The sequence below is a fragment of the Pipistrellus hanaki genome (assembly GCF_964339955.1).
Source record: "Pipistrellus hanaki genome assembly, chromosome: X".
Lineage (NCBI taxonomy): Eukaryota > Metazoa > Chordata > Mammalia > Chiroptera > Vespertilionidae > Pipistrellus > Pipistrellus hanaki.
In genome coordinates this window covers 91,189,598-91,209,516 of record NC_140524.1, presented here as the reverse complement: position 1 = coordinate 91,209,516, position 19,919 = coordinate 91,189,598, and the positions used below count along the sequence as shown (strand labels likewise).

General features: G+C 37.9%; 1 protein-coding gene and 1 long non-coding RNA gene across 2 annotated transcripts in view; one reads left to right on the top strand and one right to left on the bottom strand.

Annotated features, from left to right (window-relative positions):
- POLA1 (DNA polymerase alpha 1, catalytic subunit) overlaps positions 1–19,919 on the top strand; it is a 311,394-nt gene that overhangs the window by 27,460 nt on the left and 264,015 nt on the right. The window contains exons 11-23 of the mRNA XM_084869425.1: positions 785–897; positions 1,923–2,039; positions 3,715–3,789; positions 4,745–4,883; positions 5,920–6,074; positions 7,507–7,591; positions 8,082–8,143; positions 9,819–9,908; positions 12,288–12,404; positions 13,721–13,896; positions 16,356–16,485; positions 16,970–17,089; positions 18,415–18,514. Coding sequence (XP_084725551.1) covers positions 785–897; positions 1,923–2,039; positions 3,715–3,789; positions 4,745–4,883; positions 5,920–6,074; positions 7,507–7,591; positions 8,082–8,143; positions 9,819–9,908; positions 12,288–12,404; positions 13,721–13,896; positions 16,356–16,485; positions 16,970–17,089; positions 18,415–18,514 — 1,479 coding nt within the window. The remainder of the gene's footprint in view (positions 1–784; positions 898–1,922; positions 2,040–3,714; positions 3,790–4,744; positions 4,884–5,919; positions 6,075–7,506; positions 7,592–8,081; positions 8,144–9,818; positions 9,909–12,287; positions 12,405–13,720; positions 13,897–16,355; positions 16,486–16,969; positions 17,090–18,414; positions 18,515–19,919) is intronic.
- LOC311614722 overlaps positions 1–19,919 on the bottom strand; it is a 520,998-nt gene that overhangs the window by 245,915 nt on the left and 255,164 nt on the right. The gene's annotated exons all lie outside the window — the stretch shown is intronic.

Genomic DNA, 19,919 nt, shown 5'->3' with positions numbered 1-19,919 from the left:
TAAGATATATGAGATAAATTGTTTTACATATGGCAAAATACTGAGGAACCTACCATACATAGTATCCTTACACATGAATGTTAATTTTTATCAGTAAGTACAGTGCTAAAAAGGAATTTAGCATTCTCAAAGTTCTCACAAGAGGTTTAAATACGAGATTTGTTGGACAAAAGTTTGCTTTTTTTTGTTTGTTTCTCTTACTCTGGGGAATCCTGGTTCGAGGGAAAATGTATTTTGTGTTTTTTACCCAACACTGACTTAGGATGTCTTCCTGATTATAGGGGTGTCGAACTCAATCAGAGAAGGGGCCAAAATCTAAAATCCAGTCTAAATCGCGGGCCGAATGGTTTACTGAACAGTCATAAACTGACAATGTCATAAGCTGACAGCGGAGTGCAATGATGACAGCGCGGTGCGGGCCACATTGCAAGGCCTGGCGGGCTGGATTTGGCCCGCGGGCCTTGTGTTTGACACATGTGCTCCAGGGCTTTCTCACTGACCTAGGGTGTCTCAGTAGTTCCCCAGTGTGTCTACTGAGGCCTGTGATGGCTCCCTAATAACCATCTATTTACCTAGATATCTCCCTACTTTTGGAAAAAAATTGTAACGCCAAGAATCACTCTGTCCCCTGTCCTCCTAGTGGTCACAGGTTTTCCCATTGTGGTATCGTCATGGCATAAGTACTGAGTAAAGGAACTGGTCTTGGGGACTGGATATCAGATTACATTAAATGTGATGGAATTGAAACGTTCCTTTTTTCATGTTTTCCTTCTTATTCCTTTAGGTGTGGTATTTCTGTTTGGCAAAGTTTGGATCAAATCTGCTGAAACCTATGTGAGCTGTTGTGTCATGGTGAAGAACATTGAACGAACTCTATACTTCCTTCCCCGTGAAATGGTAAATGTTAGTGATTAGCATCTAATCCTAAGTGCATGCTGTGTTCTGCCACCAGCCCTATTCTTTCTTTTTCTTTTTTTTTAACCTCAACTACAATTGCTTTGTCATTATATATATATATATGCATATATATAATGATTTCAGAGAGAGGAAGGGAGAGAGAGAGAGAGAAACATCAGTGATGAGAGAGAATCATTCATCAGCTACCTCCTGCATGCAGATCAAGCCCGCAACCCGGGCCTGTACCCTGCTCAGAAACTGAACCATGCCCTCCTGGTTTATAGGTGGATACTCAACCACTGAACCACACTGGCCGGGCATCCACCAGCCCTATTATTTATTCAACAGGGCTGTGAATTATCCACAACCTTGATGCTTTTTTTATTGCTATCTGCCTAGTCACCACTGTTTGGCAGCAGCTCCAATAGAAGTTGGGGAAAATAGAGAAATGAAATAACACTCTGTTTTGCAACTTGTTAGAAAGAGTGTGAAAGAGTATAGCATTTCTTGAGTTTCAGTATGTGATGCTGTCTTTCAGCTTCTCATTTCCATAGTAATGACAGCTGGGAGAGTATAGCGCTAAAACCTGGCATGGAGTTTGGCCCAGTTTTCATGCTTTTGTTGTATAGGCAACAGTGTCATTTCACGCACAGCCATTTAAAGGGTCAGTTCCATTTGCTTCTCCTTTTCTATGGGACTTAACATCCACATTCTCCTCCCCATCTGAGTTGAGCTGTGAAGATTCTTGGTCAGTATTTACAACACTTCTCCCATTTTGTAGGATCGATCAACCGATCAACTTTATTTCTGGTTTGCTTTTATGATGCCATTGGGAGGAATTGGGCATTGGGTTTAGTACATTTTGGGGTATGTTTGCATCTTTGGATTCACTTGTAAGACTGTTCTATTCCATGTTTAAATGGGGGAAGATTAAAATTGATTTAGACTTGGGTTTCTGGTGGTTGAAAGATTTATTTATAGATATTCTTTCCCTTCCCTCCCCTTTCCTCTCCATGGGAGAGTAGAAAATTGATCTACACACGGGGAAAGAAACAGGAACTCCAGTTACAATGAAGGATGTTTATAGCGAATTTGATGAGAAAATAGCAACAAAATATAAAATTATGAAGTTCAAGTCCAAGGTTTGTATTTGTGATAACATTTTCCAGCCCTAATTATTAGTTGATTGTTCATTTCCTGATTTAGCAAATAGTTGTTGCATATCTTATTTGTGCAAACTGCCCTCTGTGCGGCTATAATTAATTGAATAGAAATTTCATAGATAGCAATGCAAAACCTTGTTGTATTTGTAAAAATTTTTACATCTCTTTATACTGCTTATAAAATAATCATTAATTTGCATAGAAAGACTACTCATAGCAAAGTAATTGCTTCCAATAATTGAAGCATATCTGTGCTCTTATTCCCAAATGGAAAGAAACGGTTCTGATCTTGTTTATATTAATTATTGCCAAGTTGTCTTACAAGGTTAAGTGAGGTTTTATCTTTAAACATTAGGGACTTTGATGCTATTCTGATACAATAAAATCTTCTGCTCCTGTGACACATAATTGATCAACTGTGAGACGTTGATTTTGTGAGATATCGATGTCTTTGGCCATCATCGTGGGGGCTGTGACTCACTCCACATACTGGTTATTAACATCCTGGTTATTAACAGTGATTGCAATAAAGGGAGGGTTCAGTTGCTAAAGGGAAGGCTAATGGTCTTAACTATTTGAGCTTTGAATTATGGCTGATGGATCAAGTCTCCATAGTTCTAAAAGCGGTGTGGTGTGATAGTGAAGAGCATAGGTGCTGGGCAATACACCTTGTGCTTTCAAGTGCTAGCCTTACCGCTTCCCAAGTCCAGGGCCGTCACAAGAGCTATTTCAAGAGTTGCTGGAAGGATTGAGTCGATCAACTCATATTAGGTTATTAAAACAGTACTTGGTACATAGCAGGCACTCAGTAAATATGAGCTATAATTATAATGCTAATTATCAAATTTTCTAGCAAGGTGGGGTTGTTTGCTATTGAAGAGTAGCAAATTACCTAATGCATTAACATTACAAAATTTTAAAAATATATATATTTTATTGATTTTTTTACAGAGAGGAAGAGAGAGGGATAGAGAGTTAGAAACATCGATGAGAGAGAGTCATCGATCAGCTGCCTCTTGCACACCTCCTACTGGGGATGTGCCCGCAACCAAGGTACACGCCCTTGACCGGAATCGAACCCGGGACCTTTCAGTCCGCAGGCCAACGCTCTATTCACTGAGCCAAACCGGTTTTGGCAACATTACAAAATTTTTTAATGTTTATTGACCTCGAATGCAAATATTTCAAGTTCTGTAATGTCCAAGAAAAGATTTTTTAGCACTTAGTTATTGGGTGTTTTAGTCTTAGTTGAAAGGGGAAATAGCCGAAACCGGTTTGGCTCAGTGGATAGAGCGTCGGTCTGCGGACTGAATGGTCCCAGGTTCGATTCCGGTCAGGAGCATGTGCGTTTGTTGCGGGCACATCCCCAGCGGGGGGTGTGCAAGAGGCAGCTGGTCGATGTTTCTCTCTCATCGACGTTTCTAGCTCTATTTCTCTCCCCCTTCCTCTCTGTAAAACAGCAATAAAATATATTTAAAAAAAGAAAAAAAAGAAAGGGGAAACAGGTGCCACATTGGCTTTATTTACTTCCGTGTTCCGTAAGGATGTTAGATTCCTAATGATTAAATGCAGGGACATGCATTGTGTATGTAACCTTGTCAATGTATCTTGTGAAGTTTTTGTCTAAATGATTTTAAAATATTTGCTTACCCAGATAGTAGAAAAGAACTATGCTTTTGAGATACCTGATGTTCCAGAAAAATCTGAATACTTGGAAGTTAGATACTCGGTAAGTCAAACAAAGAAAATTTCTGGGTTTTGGTTGGAAATGACACTGTTCTATTTTTGAAATTTCAATTGGCTTTCAATTAGTGCTGGCAGAGCTCCTCAAGCCCATAGTTCATGGAGGTGGACTCCCAGTAATGAATAATTAAATTAAAATGGCTAAAAATTTAAATACATAGACTACAAATTGTGCGACTTTTCTCTGCATCTTTAAATACGTAAATCGAAACTGCAGAACTGTTTGTTAAGTGGAACAAATGCCACATGATGGAGTGTCCCATCATTAGTCTGTTGAAGTGTTCTTTCTGAGCATCGGAAAGGTGAGAGCTGAGAGCATCAGTACTCTTACTGGAGTGCTGCTCTTGCTCTTAGGACAGATAAGGTCATGGCTATGGGATATTAATTAACTGGACCTTACCTTTGATACAGTGTTTTGATCCCACATGTTCAAAACGGGAAACTTTTAAGAAATGTTTCTGACAGTGGTGATGCAATGTACCATGGAAGCAATTTGAATGAGTCCCATTCTCTTGCTTTTATTCCCCCTAATGCAGTGGAACTTATTTGGCTGTGTGTGTGTGTTTTGTTTGTTTGTTTGTTTTTTGTGGGTTTTGGTTTTTTGTGTGTTTTTATTTATTTATTTATTTTTTTATCAGTAAGGCATGTATGGTTCTGGACAGAAATCCTCGTTTGGGGAGCTTCTTGGCCTATTTTTCTTCTAATGGATGCCATCAAGATGCATTATTTTGTCATTGTGAATTGTTTTTGTTTCCTACTGTGAATTGTTTTGGATTTCATTTGTAGCAAATTACATTTCATATATATATATATAAAAGGAGTTTCTTCTGGTACTTCGTAGAGAGGCTTTTGTTTATTTCAAATATAGACTTTGGAAAATGTGAAGTAATAGTTTTAAACAAAAAGTATTTTCTTTTTTTTTTTTTTTTTGCCTTTTTCAGCCTGAAATGCCACAGCTTCCTCAGGATTTGAAAGGAGAAACTTTTTCTCATGTATTTGGGACTAACACATCCAGCTTGGAACTGTTCTTGATGAACAGAAAGATCAAAGGACCTTGTTGGCTTGAAGTTAAAAATCCACGTAAGGAAAATTTTACTTTCAGAATGCTAAGTAAATTGCTGATAGATGCGGTTTTTAAAAAGGTAGTTAGGAATTAGTCTCTTTATTTTTCCTTTTTTTGAATTTTTCTCAAGGTTTTCCTTGAGTGAGGACAGGGAATATCTTAGCATCACTTTATCACTGTAATGTAAGGTGATCAGACGTCCCGCTTTTGGCGGGACAGTCCCGATTTTTAACAATTTGTCCTGCGTCCCGCGGCATTTTAAAAAAAGTCCCGATATCGGGATGTCTGGTCACCTTACTGTAATGTCTGTCAGTGTAATCAGAGGGAGGCCTTAGCCCCGCTGGCAGTTGGTCGCATCCCTCATTGGGCTGCTGTCAATGTGGACTTCCTTTCTGGCTGATGTGGTCCAGTTCTTCCTAGTTCACTGCTAATCTCTGAAGGAGGGGGCGTACCACTGACCAGTGTGGAGAGTGCTGGGTCTCTTATCTGATGTTTTTTAGTATTTGCATCTGTGATACTCTGTTTTGTCTTCACAAATCTCTTATGTTTTGTGATTTCTCCAAGGCAGTGTTTTATTTCATTTTTAAAAAATACATTTTTATTGATTTCAGAGAGGAAGGGAGAGGGAAAGAGAGATAGAAACATCAGTGATGGGAGAGAATCGATCAGCTGCTTGGATGGAGCCTGCAACCCAGGCCTGGGCCCTGACTGGGAATCGAATTGTGACCTCCTGGTTCATAGGTTGTTGCTCAACCACTGAACCATGCTGGCTGGGCACGTTTTTTTTGTTGTTGTTTTTTTTAAACCTATTTTGGGCCCTGGATTCTTTAGAAAATCTGATGGAAGCTGTAGACCTATTTCCCAGGCAGACGAACATATGTGTACACACACAAGGATTTGCATACAATCCAATAGTGTGTTTTATTGTTAGTTAAATATTACAAGACATTACTATTAGAAGAGGGGATTGAAGACTTTCTGAGTTAATCACAGATGTCTTAACTGTAGTATTTTTTCTTTTTCTTTTGCTCTGTTGTATTTGTTCTCTTTTAGAGCTCTTAAATCAGCCAATCAGTTGGTGTAAAGTTGAGGCAATGGTTATGAAACCAGACCTGGTGAATGTAATTAAGGATGTTGGTTCTCCCCCTCTCGTGGTGATGTCTTTCAGCATGAAGACAATACAAAATGCAAAGACACATCAAAATGAGGTAAAAAAAAAAAAAAAGATAGGGCAGATTTTGTACATATGCCTTAGGTGCAGATACTTGCCTGAACTTATACAGTTTTTCTGCAAGGGGAAGTTGTTCTTTTTGAAGGGCAAAGAATACTAACTCCCTACCAAACTTTTAAAAGACTTAAATTGATGACTTACTTATTTCTGGGTTTTTAAATTTTTTGTTTTGGAGAACTTTAAATGGACATAGAATAATTTAATGAACTTCCGTATGCCAATCAATTTATTCAGCAATTAGCAAGATTTTGTCACACCCCCTCGTTTTTTTCCCCCCTCCTAAAGTAGTTTAAGGCTAATTTCTGTCATTTGTGTCATTGCATCTCTCAAAGCATGCATACTTTCTTATATAATACCATTAATCACCTAAAAACCTGAACAGCGATTCCTTGGTATCTAAAATACCCAGTCCATAGCCACATGACTTCTTTTCTCCAAAATGTCTTTTAACAGTTGGTTTATTTGAATCAGGATTCATACAAGAGTCACAGATGGTGTTTAATTTTTATGTCTCTTGAATCTCTTTTAAACAGGAGCAACTCCCTCCCAACCCCTTACAGTTGTTTTTTTTTTTTTCTTCTCAGTGATTTTGACTTATTGGAGAATAACAGTTGGTTGTCTCATAGAACACCCCATTTTCTGTTTTTGTTTGCTTCATCCGGTGATCGGACTTATTCCTCTATGACAGAGGTTGGCAAACTATGACCTGTGGGCCAAATCCAGCCTACCACTTGCTTTTGTAAATCAAGTTTCTTGGAACATAGCAACTTTATTCATTTACATGTTACCTGCAGATGCTTTTGTACTACAGAGGCAGAGTTAGTATCCATGCCAGGGACCATAAGCCCTGCAAGACCTACCGTATTTCCTATCTGGCTCTTTATAGAAAAAGCATGCAACCCCTGCTTTCCTAATAAAATGTTCATTTATTTATTTATTTTTATGTTTTTTTAAATTAAATTATCTGTGTACATATCTTACCATTGCCCCCCCTCCTCCAAGACATGCCCTCCCTCCCCAGAGTTTTGTGTCCATTGGTTTTGCTTATATGCATGCATACAAGTCCTTCGGTTGATCTCTTATCTCCCCCAGATCTCCCTACCCTCCCCGCTATAATTTGACAGTCTGCTTGTTGCTTTACTGTCTCTATATCTATCTTTTGGTTCATCAGCTTATAATGTTTTTTATTATCCATAAATGAGTGAGGTCATGTGGTGTTTCTCTTTCATTGACTGGCTTATTTCACTCAGCATGATGTTCTCCAATTCCATCCACCTAATAAAATGTTTAAAACATTCATTTATATGTACTAAAATCTTTATCTTTTAATATTCTTGGTGGTTTTGTTGAGAATGCAGAATCCATAGTAGGTGTTTGATAAGTGATTTCTTTTTCTCCTTTGTTTGCAGATTATTGCTGTGGCAGCTTTGGTTCATCATAGCTTTGCATTAGATAAAGCACCGCCACAGCCTCCCTTCCAGTCACACTTCTGTGGTATGTATCTTTAAAGCTGGTTTACTAATGGCTTGATTTTAGTTTTTCTTTTTTCTTTTTCTCCAACTGTTGGGCCAGTAACTTGTTTTTTATAATGTTTTCAAAAGTATTGAGTGTTTTATTGGATCGGTTGCCTCTTATTCAGCTGGTTTATTTTGTTCTAAGAGAAGTCAGGAGGCAGTTGGATATCTTTTTCTGTTCCAATGGTTATTGTATTGGGATGGAGTCGTTTTTTTCTGGGTCAAACTTATGCTTTAACTACTTTCTTTTCATGATATCATTCTACAAACCCATCATAAAAGCCTGTTTGTTTTGGCTATTCTTTTGAGGTCCAACAACATGACCAGTAGAAATACTTGATTCTCTTTACTCTTTAGAAATTGGGGGGAATTTATATGTAAGCAGTTTCCTTTTGAAAACGGTCAGTGTATGTACACTTGAAATTGGCTAAGATGTGTGTTGGAATCTTTATTTTTCTTCATTCTTACAGTTGTGTCTAAACCAAAGGACTGTATTTTTCCATATGCTTTTAGTGAAGAAATAAAGAAAAAGGTAAAGAAATTGTTTATTTCTTTTAAATATGAAGCATCTATTTGTTTAGACTGAAAAAAGGAGGATGGTGTGGATGATGTTAATCAATTAGATCTATTCTTGCTACATCATACTGTGACATTGACCCATTAAAATGTATTAGAAATGTAAAACTAAAAACATTGTTTAGCAATGTTTAAATGTTTCACCACCCGAAAATGGTGGAGTTCTACGGTGTACAAGGTTCAAACCCTCCTGTAGTTAGCTTAATAGGAAGCTTTTCCAAAACTGCATGATCAGGTGATTACTGTTTTGGGAAAGTGTAGGGTCGAGTGCTACACTTCCCCTCCCCCTGTCCAGCTTAAAGGAAGTCAAGTGACGTTGGGAGCATTGTGGATATTAAAGGGGACAAGTATTAGAAAGCTGATGTGGGCTTGTCCCAATAGATCAATGCTTTCTAAACTCCCAGTATACTCCATTAAGAAGTGTACTCCCACTATACCCATGGGTCCTTGACAAAATGGGTGGGGGTGGATTGGGGAATTGGATAATGTAGTGAGTTTTTCACAAAAATAAATGTATTTGAGCCCTTGCTGGTTTGGCTCAGTGGATAGAGCATTGGCCTGCAGACTGAAGGGTCCCGGGTTCAATGCCCGTCAAGGGCACATGCCCGGGTTGTGGGCTCATTTCCCAGTAGGGGGTGTGCAGGAAGCGGCAATCAATGATTCTCTCATCACTGATGTTTCAATCTCTCCCTCTCCCTTCCTCTCTGAAATAAATAAAAATATATTTTTTTAAAAAGTAAATGTATTTGATATAAAATATTTCTTTTTGAGAACATATGTTGTTTCTTTTATGAAATGACAGTGTTGGTAAATTTGTAGGTTTTTTTTTTTTTAATGTTCTCACTTGACAAAATTAAAAGTTAGCAACCTGTCAGGTTCTGCTTATTTTAAGTTAGCTTGAGAAGTCTAGTAGTCTGGTGGTACTGTTAGACCAGGCTATTTATTATTTGTGAAGTGCCCATAATTACCTATCCAAGTAGAAATGACCAGGAAAATTTATTCCATTATAGTCAAACTGATCTTTTTTTAGTCAAGCTAGGTATAGAAAACATATAGCCTTCAACTTTCATTTTAGGAGAGTCTTAATAGATGGATCTTTTGAACACCTGATTTCTGGTTAGTAATCCAAGTGGAAGCCTTTTGTGTGGAGATAGGTTTTATTTATATTTAAGACACTTGTAATTCTTAAATGAATGTTTGCGTTTAGTCTAGTTTCTTATTTATACTACCGTAGTACGTTCTTACACCACTATTTGATGTTAGTTTATACAGTCCTTAGAACTTCTTTGTGTGGTAAATACATAAACAGTGCAGTCTAAGAAAGTCGGTACTCTGAATCATGTGCTATGAAATGTGTCCAGATGACAAGTGTGTCCCTGTGGAGGGATGTTTCTGTACTTGATAATGCTCAACACTTAAAACTTTTTTTCATTCACATTCGTATTACGTGTGTAAGCTCCTCAGAGACTTTATGCAACTAAGGCAAAACCTATAATCAGGAATTTTATTGCTGCATTTAGTTTTGAGCTGGGTGGTTTCTTTTAATCCTAAGAAATCTTAATCTGTCTGAGCGAGGAAGCAAGATATAGTGCTTGAGAGTAAAGAGTGACTGGTTTGTTTTTATCTAACAGAAAGTGAAGGTTGAGATTGCTGCAACAGAGAGAACACTGCTAGGGTTTTTCCTTGCAAAAGTTCACAAAATTGATCCTGATATCATTGTGGTAAGTAATCGTTTGATCATTTCGTGGGGAAGCTCTTCATGCCTTAGTTATTTTAAGTTTGATTTGATTGGCATTTTTTTTTTTTTTTTGAGCAGCAAAGAATCATTTCAGAGCGAAAGAACCCTATAGGTTGGTGGGACTGGCTGTACTTACTGCTGACAGAAAGGGGGAAATATCCCAGCCCACTACAAGATAGTATTTTTTCCTGTAATAGAAAGGCAACTTATGAATTATTATAGAAGTTTGTGCTAATCCAATTACACTTAGAGACCACCAGCCTGTAAGTTAATAAACCTGGGTCAACTGTTGGTATCTCCAGAATTTTGGCTTAGTGGTCCAGCTGTATGGATAGCATCCACAGGAGTTAATTCACTTGGTTTGATGCCAATCCCCAAAGTATAAGTATTCGAACTTTATGAGCTCAGTGGATCTCTTTGATATATTTCTTTGAAAGCTCATGGCCAGCGACCATTTTTTCTCTTGATGACTGGGTATGTTTCCATGAGGTAGCAAGAGATAATAAGTCATTGAGTTATCATTGCCCCGATTCTTTTCTTTAAATGTTTTTTTTTAACTTTAATGTTTATTTTGTATTGGTTTCAGGTATACAGCTAAGTAGTTAAACAATCAAATACTTTGCATAGTGTCCCCTTGATATTTTCCGTTCCCACCTGGCACCATACAAAGTTATTACAATATTATTGACTATATTTCCTACGCTTTACTTACATCCCTGTGACTTTTTTTTTTTTGTAACTACTATCAATATGTGCTTCTCAATCCCTTCAGCCTCTTTCACTCAGTTGCCCAACCCCCTTCCCTCTGGCAACCACTAATTTGCTCTCTGTGTTTATGTGTCTCTTTCAAGTTTGCTTGTTCGTTAATTTTGTTCCTTAGATTCCACATGTAAGTGAAATCATACGTTATTTGTCTTTTTCCGACTGGCTTATTTCACTGAGCGTAATACCCTTTTGGTCCATCCACACTGTTACATTTGCCCCGATTCTTAAGAATCATAAAGCAACATTTTATTTTATGTTTCCTCTGGCCTTCCTTAGTTTGTAGGCTCCTTGATAGTCCTTCCTTTTGTCTTTTCCCCCTGAATTTGGGAGGGAAGTAGGATATAAATGCTTACATTTTAAATGTTCTCTTGGTAATTTGATTACATGGAAGGAAGCCTTGCGAACATGTTCTCCATGTATTTCTCTGCATTCATGTTTGCTCTTGGACACCTTTCCTGACAATGTGTAGCCCAGGTACCAAGAGTCTATAGGTTGTTACCAGGGTCTCTGCACCCACTTCCCTTATGGCGTATTAGGACCCATCTTGAAAGTGTCAGGAAGATTCTGTTCACAGTGCCCTACTGTGCTTCTCTGGCTTAGCACCAGACCCGCACTCAGTCTCCACTAGCAGACTCTCTCTTGGGCCCCAAGAGATGCCATGGTGCCTCGGGTAGGTGTGCTGCCATAAGGTATTAGAGACAAGTCTGTGATTGAGAAATCCAAACTGACGTAAGAGAGAATCCCGATGTGGGTTCGAGTCCCTAATCCCAGGAACGATAATTTGGGAATGAGACATCCTAACGCCCTTTGGGTGTCTTAAGAGACAAAACTGCTATAAATATATAGCAGTATCTATTTTTGATTGAAATTAATAACTATTTATTGATCTGATTTACTTTAAACTTTATCTAGTTTTTTAATAAGTATTGGCAGTGAACCATATTATTCACATGATGGAAATTATTGTAGACATGGAAAACTTGGTTACTTTTTTGAGATATTCTTTACTTGGTATAGTATTGTGTTCTTGTTTTTTTTAATTTTTTTTTTTTACAAGTTTATTATTTGAACTATTGAGTGGCATTATTTACTGTGTTGCATGTTGCTTAGGAGTCTAAATCAGCACTGTTTGAACTCAGTTCTTTAGGAAAAAACTAGATGCAGTTCCCGAGCTTTCTAAAAGTGTGTAAATGTTATATAATACAAACAGCTTCTTGTTTCTTAAAGAAGTAAAACAGAATTGTTTGAATATAGCTTTTACTGACCATGTAAAAAGTGTGGACATTAAAATTTGCCCTTGCCTTTGAGACGATGAGGCATGAGCTGCAAATTAAAAGACATTTTCTGAACCTTGCATCAATTAGGATGAGATAAAGTTTATTTCAGCAATCTGCTTAGCAGTCTTGTGAATGTCAAGGCTAATGAATGCTGCTTATGAATAAGTTCCTGAAGAAGAAAGGATCCCAACCGGAGGTAAACTCATGATGCCTTCAATTAGAGACCAGAAAAAGAAAGGGCAAAGAAATTCTATGCATACGAAGATGAATCCTCTAATTTGCATTTGAAATGTTATTGGCTGTCGTCTTTTCCTGCCTAGGGTCATAATATTTATGGCTTCGAACTGGAAGTGTTATTGCAGAGAATTAATGCGTGCAAAGTTCCTCACTGGTCCAAGATAGGTCGTCTGAAGCGAGCCAACATGCCAAAGCTTGGGGTAATAATCATTTTCAAGATCTTGCTTTTTTAATTTGACTTTTTATATGCTTTGACTAGGAATTGGCTGTCTTGTGGCAGGACATTTTAACTGTGGCACTAAGCATATTTTCCTTTGAATCGAGCATTTTATTGGTAAAAGCCACTGGTAGTTCTTGAAATTAGCTGTTAGGATCTAGAGACAGCACATATATGCTACCTCCACTTCAGCTGTACCAAAGCACTAGCCCGTAGAGCAGAGGTACAGGGCTCCGAATTCATTGAGTATGATTATTCAGGAAGGCGATGGGAAGGAAGGATGGGAGGGAGCTGATACTGAATGTATAAGAAGGCAGTGGGCTAAGTGCCTTCTGTAAAGAACTTGTTCAGAATCATAGAGCTAGAAAAGGAAGAACTGAGCATTTTGAACCCAGGCCTTTCTGACCCGTAAGCCTCATGCACCTTCATTCTACCTGCTTTCTTCACTTAGAGCAGGGGTCCTCAAACTTTTTAAAGTGGGGGCCAGATCACGGTCCCTCAGAGAGCTGGAGGCCGGACTATATGAACTACTAATTCCTACTGTAACACCTCGGCTGCGCTCACTGCCCAAAAAACCTGGCGGGCCGGATCAGACTCCTCTGCGGGCCGCATGTGGCCCGCGGGCCGTAGTTTGAAGACCCCTGACTTAGAGGGATGTTGGTGTTTCATATGAAGTGCCTTTGTTTCCTAAACCTGATACTGCTCAAGGCTTGAAATCTTATTTTACCTAAAGTCTCTAAATAAAATGGGCATATTGTCTCATCAGAGAACTTAGAAATCTGTACCTTTGATAATGCTCTTCCGAGGATTGGAATTGGAGCCACTGCTGTTGCTTTTTTCCTTATTCGTATCTTTGAGGTAATAGAGAGGTTAGTAACAATTCATCAGAACACTTGCCTAAATTAACTCTTTACCCTTTATATAGCAACTTTTTGGCGAGGTTTACCCTGACAACCCCATTTATGATTCAGTTTCCTCAAATTCGTTGTTTTCTCACCCCGTTCTACTTTTTCTCTGTTCCATATACTTGTTACCCCTAAAACTATAATTTCTTGTTTTATGATACCTATTTATTATTGTATATTTCAAATGAGATCAGGACTCTTCTCTTTTGCTCACTGCTGTATCCAAGTACCTGGAAAAGTATTGTTCAAAAATACTTAATTAATGACTGGATGAGTGGAAGAATGAGAGTTTCATTATTGGAATTTTGGGGCTACCCTCAAATAAGTGAGCACAAAATATTCTCTCTCATTGCCTGCTTTTCCATGGTATTGACTTTTTTGTCTTTCCCTGTAGGGCAGGAGTGGATTTGGTGAAAGAAATGCTACCTGTGGCCGAATGATCTGCGATGTGGAAATTTCGGCAAAAGAATTAATTCGTTGTAAAAGCTACCATTTGTCTGAACTTGTTCAACAGATTCTGAAAACGGAAAGGGTTGTAATCCCCGTGGAAAATATACAAAATATGTACAGGTATGATCTTGGATGCTTCAGAATTGGATTTGTCTGGAAATTAGCAAAAGAAAGACACCAGTATCATTCTTACGAGCGCGTGGTGCTATAGAGAGGAACATTGTCTTCATGTCAACACCACCATCTCCGTTGTTTCAATAGTAATTTGAACTATTTTGCCTTTTGAATTATTCTACTTTTACCTCCCTCACTTGACACCATCTTGATGTTTCCTAAGAGCAGTTTGGAAATGAATGTGATATTTATGTTTTCATCCTTACTTCATTAACTCGGGAATTAGTGTAAATATTTTAGAAATATAAAAACTGAGAAATCATTAAGTTACTTAGAGAGATTGCTCAGTTATTTCTTCCAGCTTTATTGAGGTAAAATTGACATAAAATGTGTATGTTTAAGGCGTGCAACTTGATGTTTGATATATACAGTGGGAAATAATCATCACATTCAAGCTAATTAGCTTATCGCCTTACAGTTACTTTTCCCCCCCCAAAAGTGAAGTTTATTTAATTTGAGGTACTAAAGACAGAGAATATCTGAGGTGTGAGCAAATTGTTTTAATGATATTTATTCTTTTTCTCATCCAACACATATTTATGGGACATTTATTAAACATTTGAGGCACCTGCACTCAGTGCTATTTTATGATTTTCAAGCAACACAGAAGTGTATTTTCATGGCATGTACCCGAGACCAAGTCTTATCATTACTTTTTTTGTGTGTGGTGAGACCATTTAAGATTTAACCTCTTAGCAAATTTTAAGCATACGATACAATATTGTTAACTGTAGTCACATTGCTATACATTAGATTTCCAGAGCTTACTCATTTTGTGTAACTGGAACTTTGTGCTTGATGATTTCTTAAATAAGGTTTCTTCTACCCCTCTGGCCACTTGTTTTCTGCCTATTCCTCCCGAGTCCTTGGACTGCTTCCCTTCCTGACGGTGCTGCTTTTCTAGGTGATCTCATCAAGTCTCAGAGAGTTCCATACCGTGTGGGTGCTGATGGAATATCTTATGTTCCCACCGGCATATCTTCAGCTTAGCCTTTCCCCTGAGGTCCAGACTCAAGTAGTCACCTGCCTGTTCTACTTGGTGTCTACTATGAACCTCCAACTTACCTTGAGCTTCTGATCTTCTCCCCTAGGTTCCTCTTGTAGTCTTTCCTTTAGTAATGGTAACTCTTATTTTTCTGGTGCTGCTGGAAACCTAAGTTGTCCTCGGCCCCAAACCTTTCATGTATTCATGATTCTTTTTTTTTTTTTTAAATATATTTTATTGATTTTGTATAGAGAGGAAGGGAGAGAGATACAGAGTTAGAAACATCGATGAGAGAGTCATCGATCAGCTGCCTCTTGCACACCCCCTACTGGGGATATGCCCGCAACCCAGGTACATGCCCTTGACCGGAATCGAACCTGGGACCTTTCAGTCCCCAAGCCGACGCTCTATCCATTGAGCCAAACCGGTTTCGGCTATTCATGATTCTTATCTCTGACACGCACGTTCATTCTTTGAGGAAATCCTGACAGCTCTATCTTCAAAATATGTCTAGATCTGACCTTCCATTGGACTCACCCTGGTCCAAGCTACCAACCTCTTTCCCCTGGATGACTAGGTCTTACATTAGCCTTCTCACTGGCCTTTTTGGTTTTGCTCTTGACTCCTTTCTCCCCCCCCCCCCACCCCCCAACTCCAGAACCAGATTATCCTGCCGAAGTTAAGTCAATTATTGCACTCTGCTCAGAATCTTCCAGTGGCTTTCTGTTTCATTTAAAGTAAAAACCAAAGTCCTTATGTTGACTTTCAAGGTCCTGTGTACTGTGTCTCTCTGCCCTTGCCTTCTGTTCTCTCCATCTTTCTCTCTGTTCCAGCCATTGGTCTCCCTCCTGGTCCTAGAATTACCATATTTACACTTAACTCAGGGCCTTTGAATGTGCTGTTCTGTCTGCCTGAAATGCTCTTCCCTCAGATACCCAGTTATTCTCAGTGAACTCTTCCCCAGTTCCCTAGCCGAAAATTCAATCTCTGATCCTGAGATATTCCCTTTGATTTTTTTCTCTCCCTTTAACAGCATTACATAACGTACCATATATTTAATTTGTTATTTATACTTTATCTCTTCCATGAGGATACAAGCCCATTGAGATAGGATATCTGGCACATAGTAGGCATGCGAGACATACTTATTAGATGGAATGAATGAAAGGTTTCAGGTTGTAGTACTTCACTTTATTTTTGTGAGATTTTTTTTTTTGTGTTTTGAGAAGGGCATTGGAATTGATGGTATGAATGAATTCCTAGTTTTATACCAACCTTATTTTAAATTACTTTCGAAGCCAAAGTGCCGTTGCTCTGGTTACTTATACCCAAGTTTTTTATAATTTTTTACGAAGTTCTGATTATAGTCATTGTTTCTTTTAATTACTTGATTCTGTTTCATTCTTACTTTTCTGTACAGTGAACCCTCTCATCTGTTGTACCTGTTGGAACACACCTGGAAAGATGCCAGGTTCATTTTGCAGATCTTGTGTGAGCTAAATGTTCTTCCATTAGCATTGCAGATCACTAACATCGCTGGGAACATTATGGTAAATTTAACTTGGAGGGGGAAAAAGCATTTCCTGTCGGATTCAGTGTTTGCTTGGGGTAGTTGTTATATGATAATGAGTCTAAATGCATACTTATAAAATGAGTGACTTGTATTCTGAAATCTGGGCTTCTTTTGTAAAAGGAAGAACTTTGGTTGGGAGGAGGGGAGGAAAACCAGGTGCAGTATGTTGAAATTTGGGTGAACATAAGATCATCTCTAACATCTGGCTGTGTCTCATTTGTGGAATGGCCCACTTGGGAGTAAAGAGATAGCCTAAGTTGTCAGTATTTTAAGCTTTTTGTCTCCTTTTAACTATAACGCGTAAAGAAAATGCTAGGGATAATTCAGTACCTTTAAAAACTAGCCCTTGTTAAGAGGAATGATTTTGAAGGAGGTGCTATGATTAAGTTTTTACCAGGTCCAAGTTGCTCTTATTTGTTGTGATTTGAGCTCAAATTTAAAAAAGAAATTCTGTTTAATAGTCTAGGACGCTGATGGGTGGACGAGCCGAGCGTAATGAGTTCTTGTTGCTTCATGCGTTTTATGAAAACAACTATATTGTGCCCGACAAGCAGATTTTCAGGAAGCCTCAGCAAAAACTGGTGGGTCTAAAATTGTATAGCGTTTTGCCTTTTCTTATCACCCCCTTTTATTACCTATATAGCCTTTTTTTTTTTTGCTATGATAACATCTTCCAAAATAATGCCTGTATACTGTAGAAACTGAGTCAAGTTTGTTCTGTTGTGTGTGTGTGTGGGCATTTCCTTCTGCACTCTTCTCTGTACAGATAAAAATTATGAAATAGGAAATTCTTTGAGGGAGGCATTAGGCCTCTCTGACGCGTGACCATACATAGAAAGTGTTTTGGCACCTTACTTAGCCCTACACAAAGCTACATGCCAGTTAAATCTTTTATTTTCTTAAACGCATGAGCCTTTATTTTTGTGTTGCATTTTATGTACTAATGACATCAAGATCACCACAATCGGGTTTCTGAAGTGGCTTTCATTACGTTGGAACTCAAAGTTAGCTGCTATTTTATTGGCACTGATAGTAATTGATTCAGAAAGGGAATTTAATATTAAAATGATTCAGGTATTTTCTTATTTTGTGTACTTCATCAAAATTAGTATAGGGGAAATTGACTTAGACAAATTTGACTTCTGCTGAGCAGCATTGAATGTCGGCCATTAACAAACTACTTGGGAATAAATTTTTATTTTTATTTTTATTTTTATTTTTTTTAAATATATTTTATTGATTTTTTTTTTTTTTACAGAGGAAGAGAGAGGGATAGAGTTAGAAACATCGATGAGAGAGAAACATCGATCAGCTGCCTCTTGCACACTCCCTACCGGGGATGTGCCCGCAACCAAGGTACATGCCCTTGACCAGAATCGAACCTGGGACCTTTCAGTCTGCAGGCTGACGCTCTATCTATTGAGCCAAACCGGTTTCGGCGGGAATAAATTTTTAGTATATGGATATATTTATTTTAAGGTGTCCATATTAACATTTCGCATAATGGTAATATCTACTATATGAAGTAATTTTCTGTTTTTCATATCATGAATATTAGAGTAATGAATTTACTAAGGGGACTCTTTTACAATCCCAATTTGTACATAATATCAAGAGTTATATTTATAGTATCTTGATTTAAAAAAGTGAAGTTCTGTGAATTCAGAACTATTTTAAAGTAAAATTTGCACACTTATTAGCTCAGAGAGAGAACATTTGTTTCAGTAACTACCGTGCTTGGCGTTCATTTGGATTCATGAATATGTTTCAATAACGGTGGTCCTACCACTAAAACTAAAGAATGTTTGTTAAAACTGTATATTGCATTTGGAAAAGGAGGGAGTCCTAAAACTTTTTAATTAGTTGATTCGTTGCTGGCTGAAGTTATCTTTCCATTTGATATTAGGGAGATGAAGATGAAGACATGGATGGAGATGTCAATAAATACAAGAAAGGACGGAAGAAAGCAGCTTATGCTGGAGGCTTGGTATTGGACCCTAAAGTCGGTAAGGCTGGCTTGCCCTGGTGTTAAGGAATTTCTTTTCTTTCTTTCTTTTCTTTTCTTTTCTTTTTTTTTTTTTTTTTTAAATATATCTTATTGATTTTTTACAGAGAGGAAGGGAGAGAGATAGAGAGCTAGAAACGTCGATGAGAGAGAAACATCGACCAGTTGCCTCTTGCACACCCCCCACCGGGGATGTGCCCGCAACCAAGGTTCATGCCCTTGACCAGAATCGAACCCAGGATCTTTCAGTCCGCAGACCGACGCTCTACCACTGAGCCAAACCGGTTTCGCCAAGGAATTTCTTAATGCAGAGTGAAGCTTGAGAAACTAAAAGACATGAATTGCATTTTGTAGGTTTTCAAATAGGTCTCATAATAACAGTATTTCATATTGGACAGCAAAATTAAAGGAAGTTTAGACAGTAACCACCAAATTGAACTTCAGCAGGAGAATCACTTTTCCCTGTTCTGAATAGTAAAGATGTTTTGTGATACACAGAATAGAAAGTATCTTTTTTTTTTTTTAGCATCTTAATCATTTTTAAGTATACAGATGAGTGGTGTTAGGTATATTCACATTGTTGCACAGGAATTAATGTGAATTTTATCAAGTAACTTAAACTCTTGAGTAGGAGACATTTAAAATTGTTAGCTGTAGTAAAACAGATCAGTAGTCCAGTTGTCCTTCAGTGTTAGATCGATCTGGGCTTGAATTCTGGCTGTGACCTTGGACTTCCTGTTTACCCTTTGGAAGCCTCCGTTTTCTCTTCTGTAAAATGGAGATAAGAATAATCTCTGTCACGCAGAGATTTAAGGAATAAAAGTGACTGTTTAGTATAGTGCCTGACACAGAGTAAGCTTTTAATATGTTTGCTGTTGTTACTGTCTTATTAATAGACATTTACTTTTATTCAGTTTCTTCTTAAGCCGACACAGTAAGCTTTCAATAAGTTTTCTGTTGTTAATATTGTCTTATTAATGGACATTTACTTTTATTCAGTTTCTTCTTCAGGTGAAGAAAACTGTTTGTAAGTGTCCTAGAGAAATATAGTAGCTTTCTGTTCACCCTTTGCAAGTAAAAAGGGTGGATCGTTCCACTACTGACATGTATACATCTCTTGTGTGGTTTTAGCACAGTTTGTGTACAGGTTAAGTGGGTTGCTCAGTTTATTCTTTGAAGGTATGATTGTAAAAAAGAAATAAAAAAAATATATATATATATCCACTCATTTTAGAGATCACTAAATATTTTTTGGGGGGAGGTGGAAGGGTATGCTTGCTTGAAGGAGAATTTAACAATATTTAAAAAAAATAAATATGACACCTGTCTATAGTAATTGATATGGGGAGGTGTTTGCCTGTCATAATGGTGTACTTTGGGAACTTCTGGGGAAAGGGCTGGTTGTA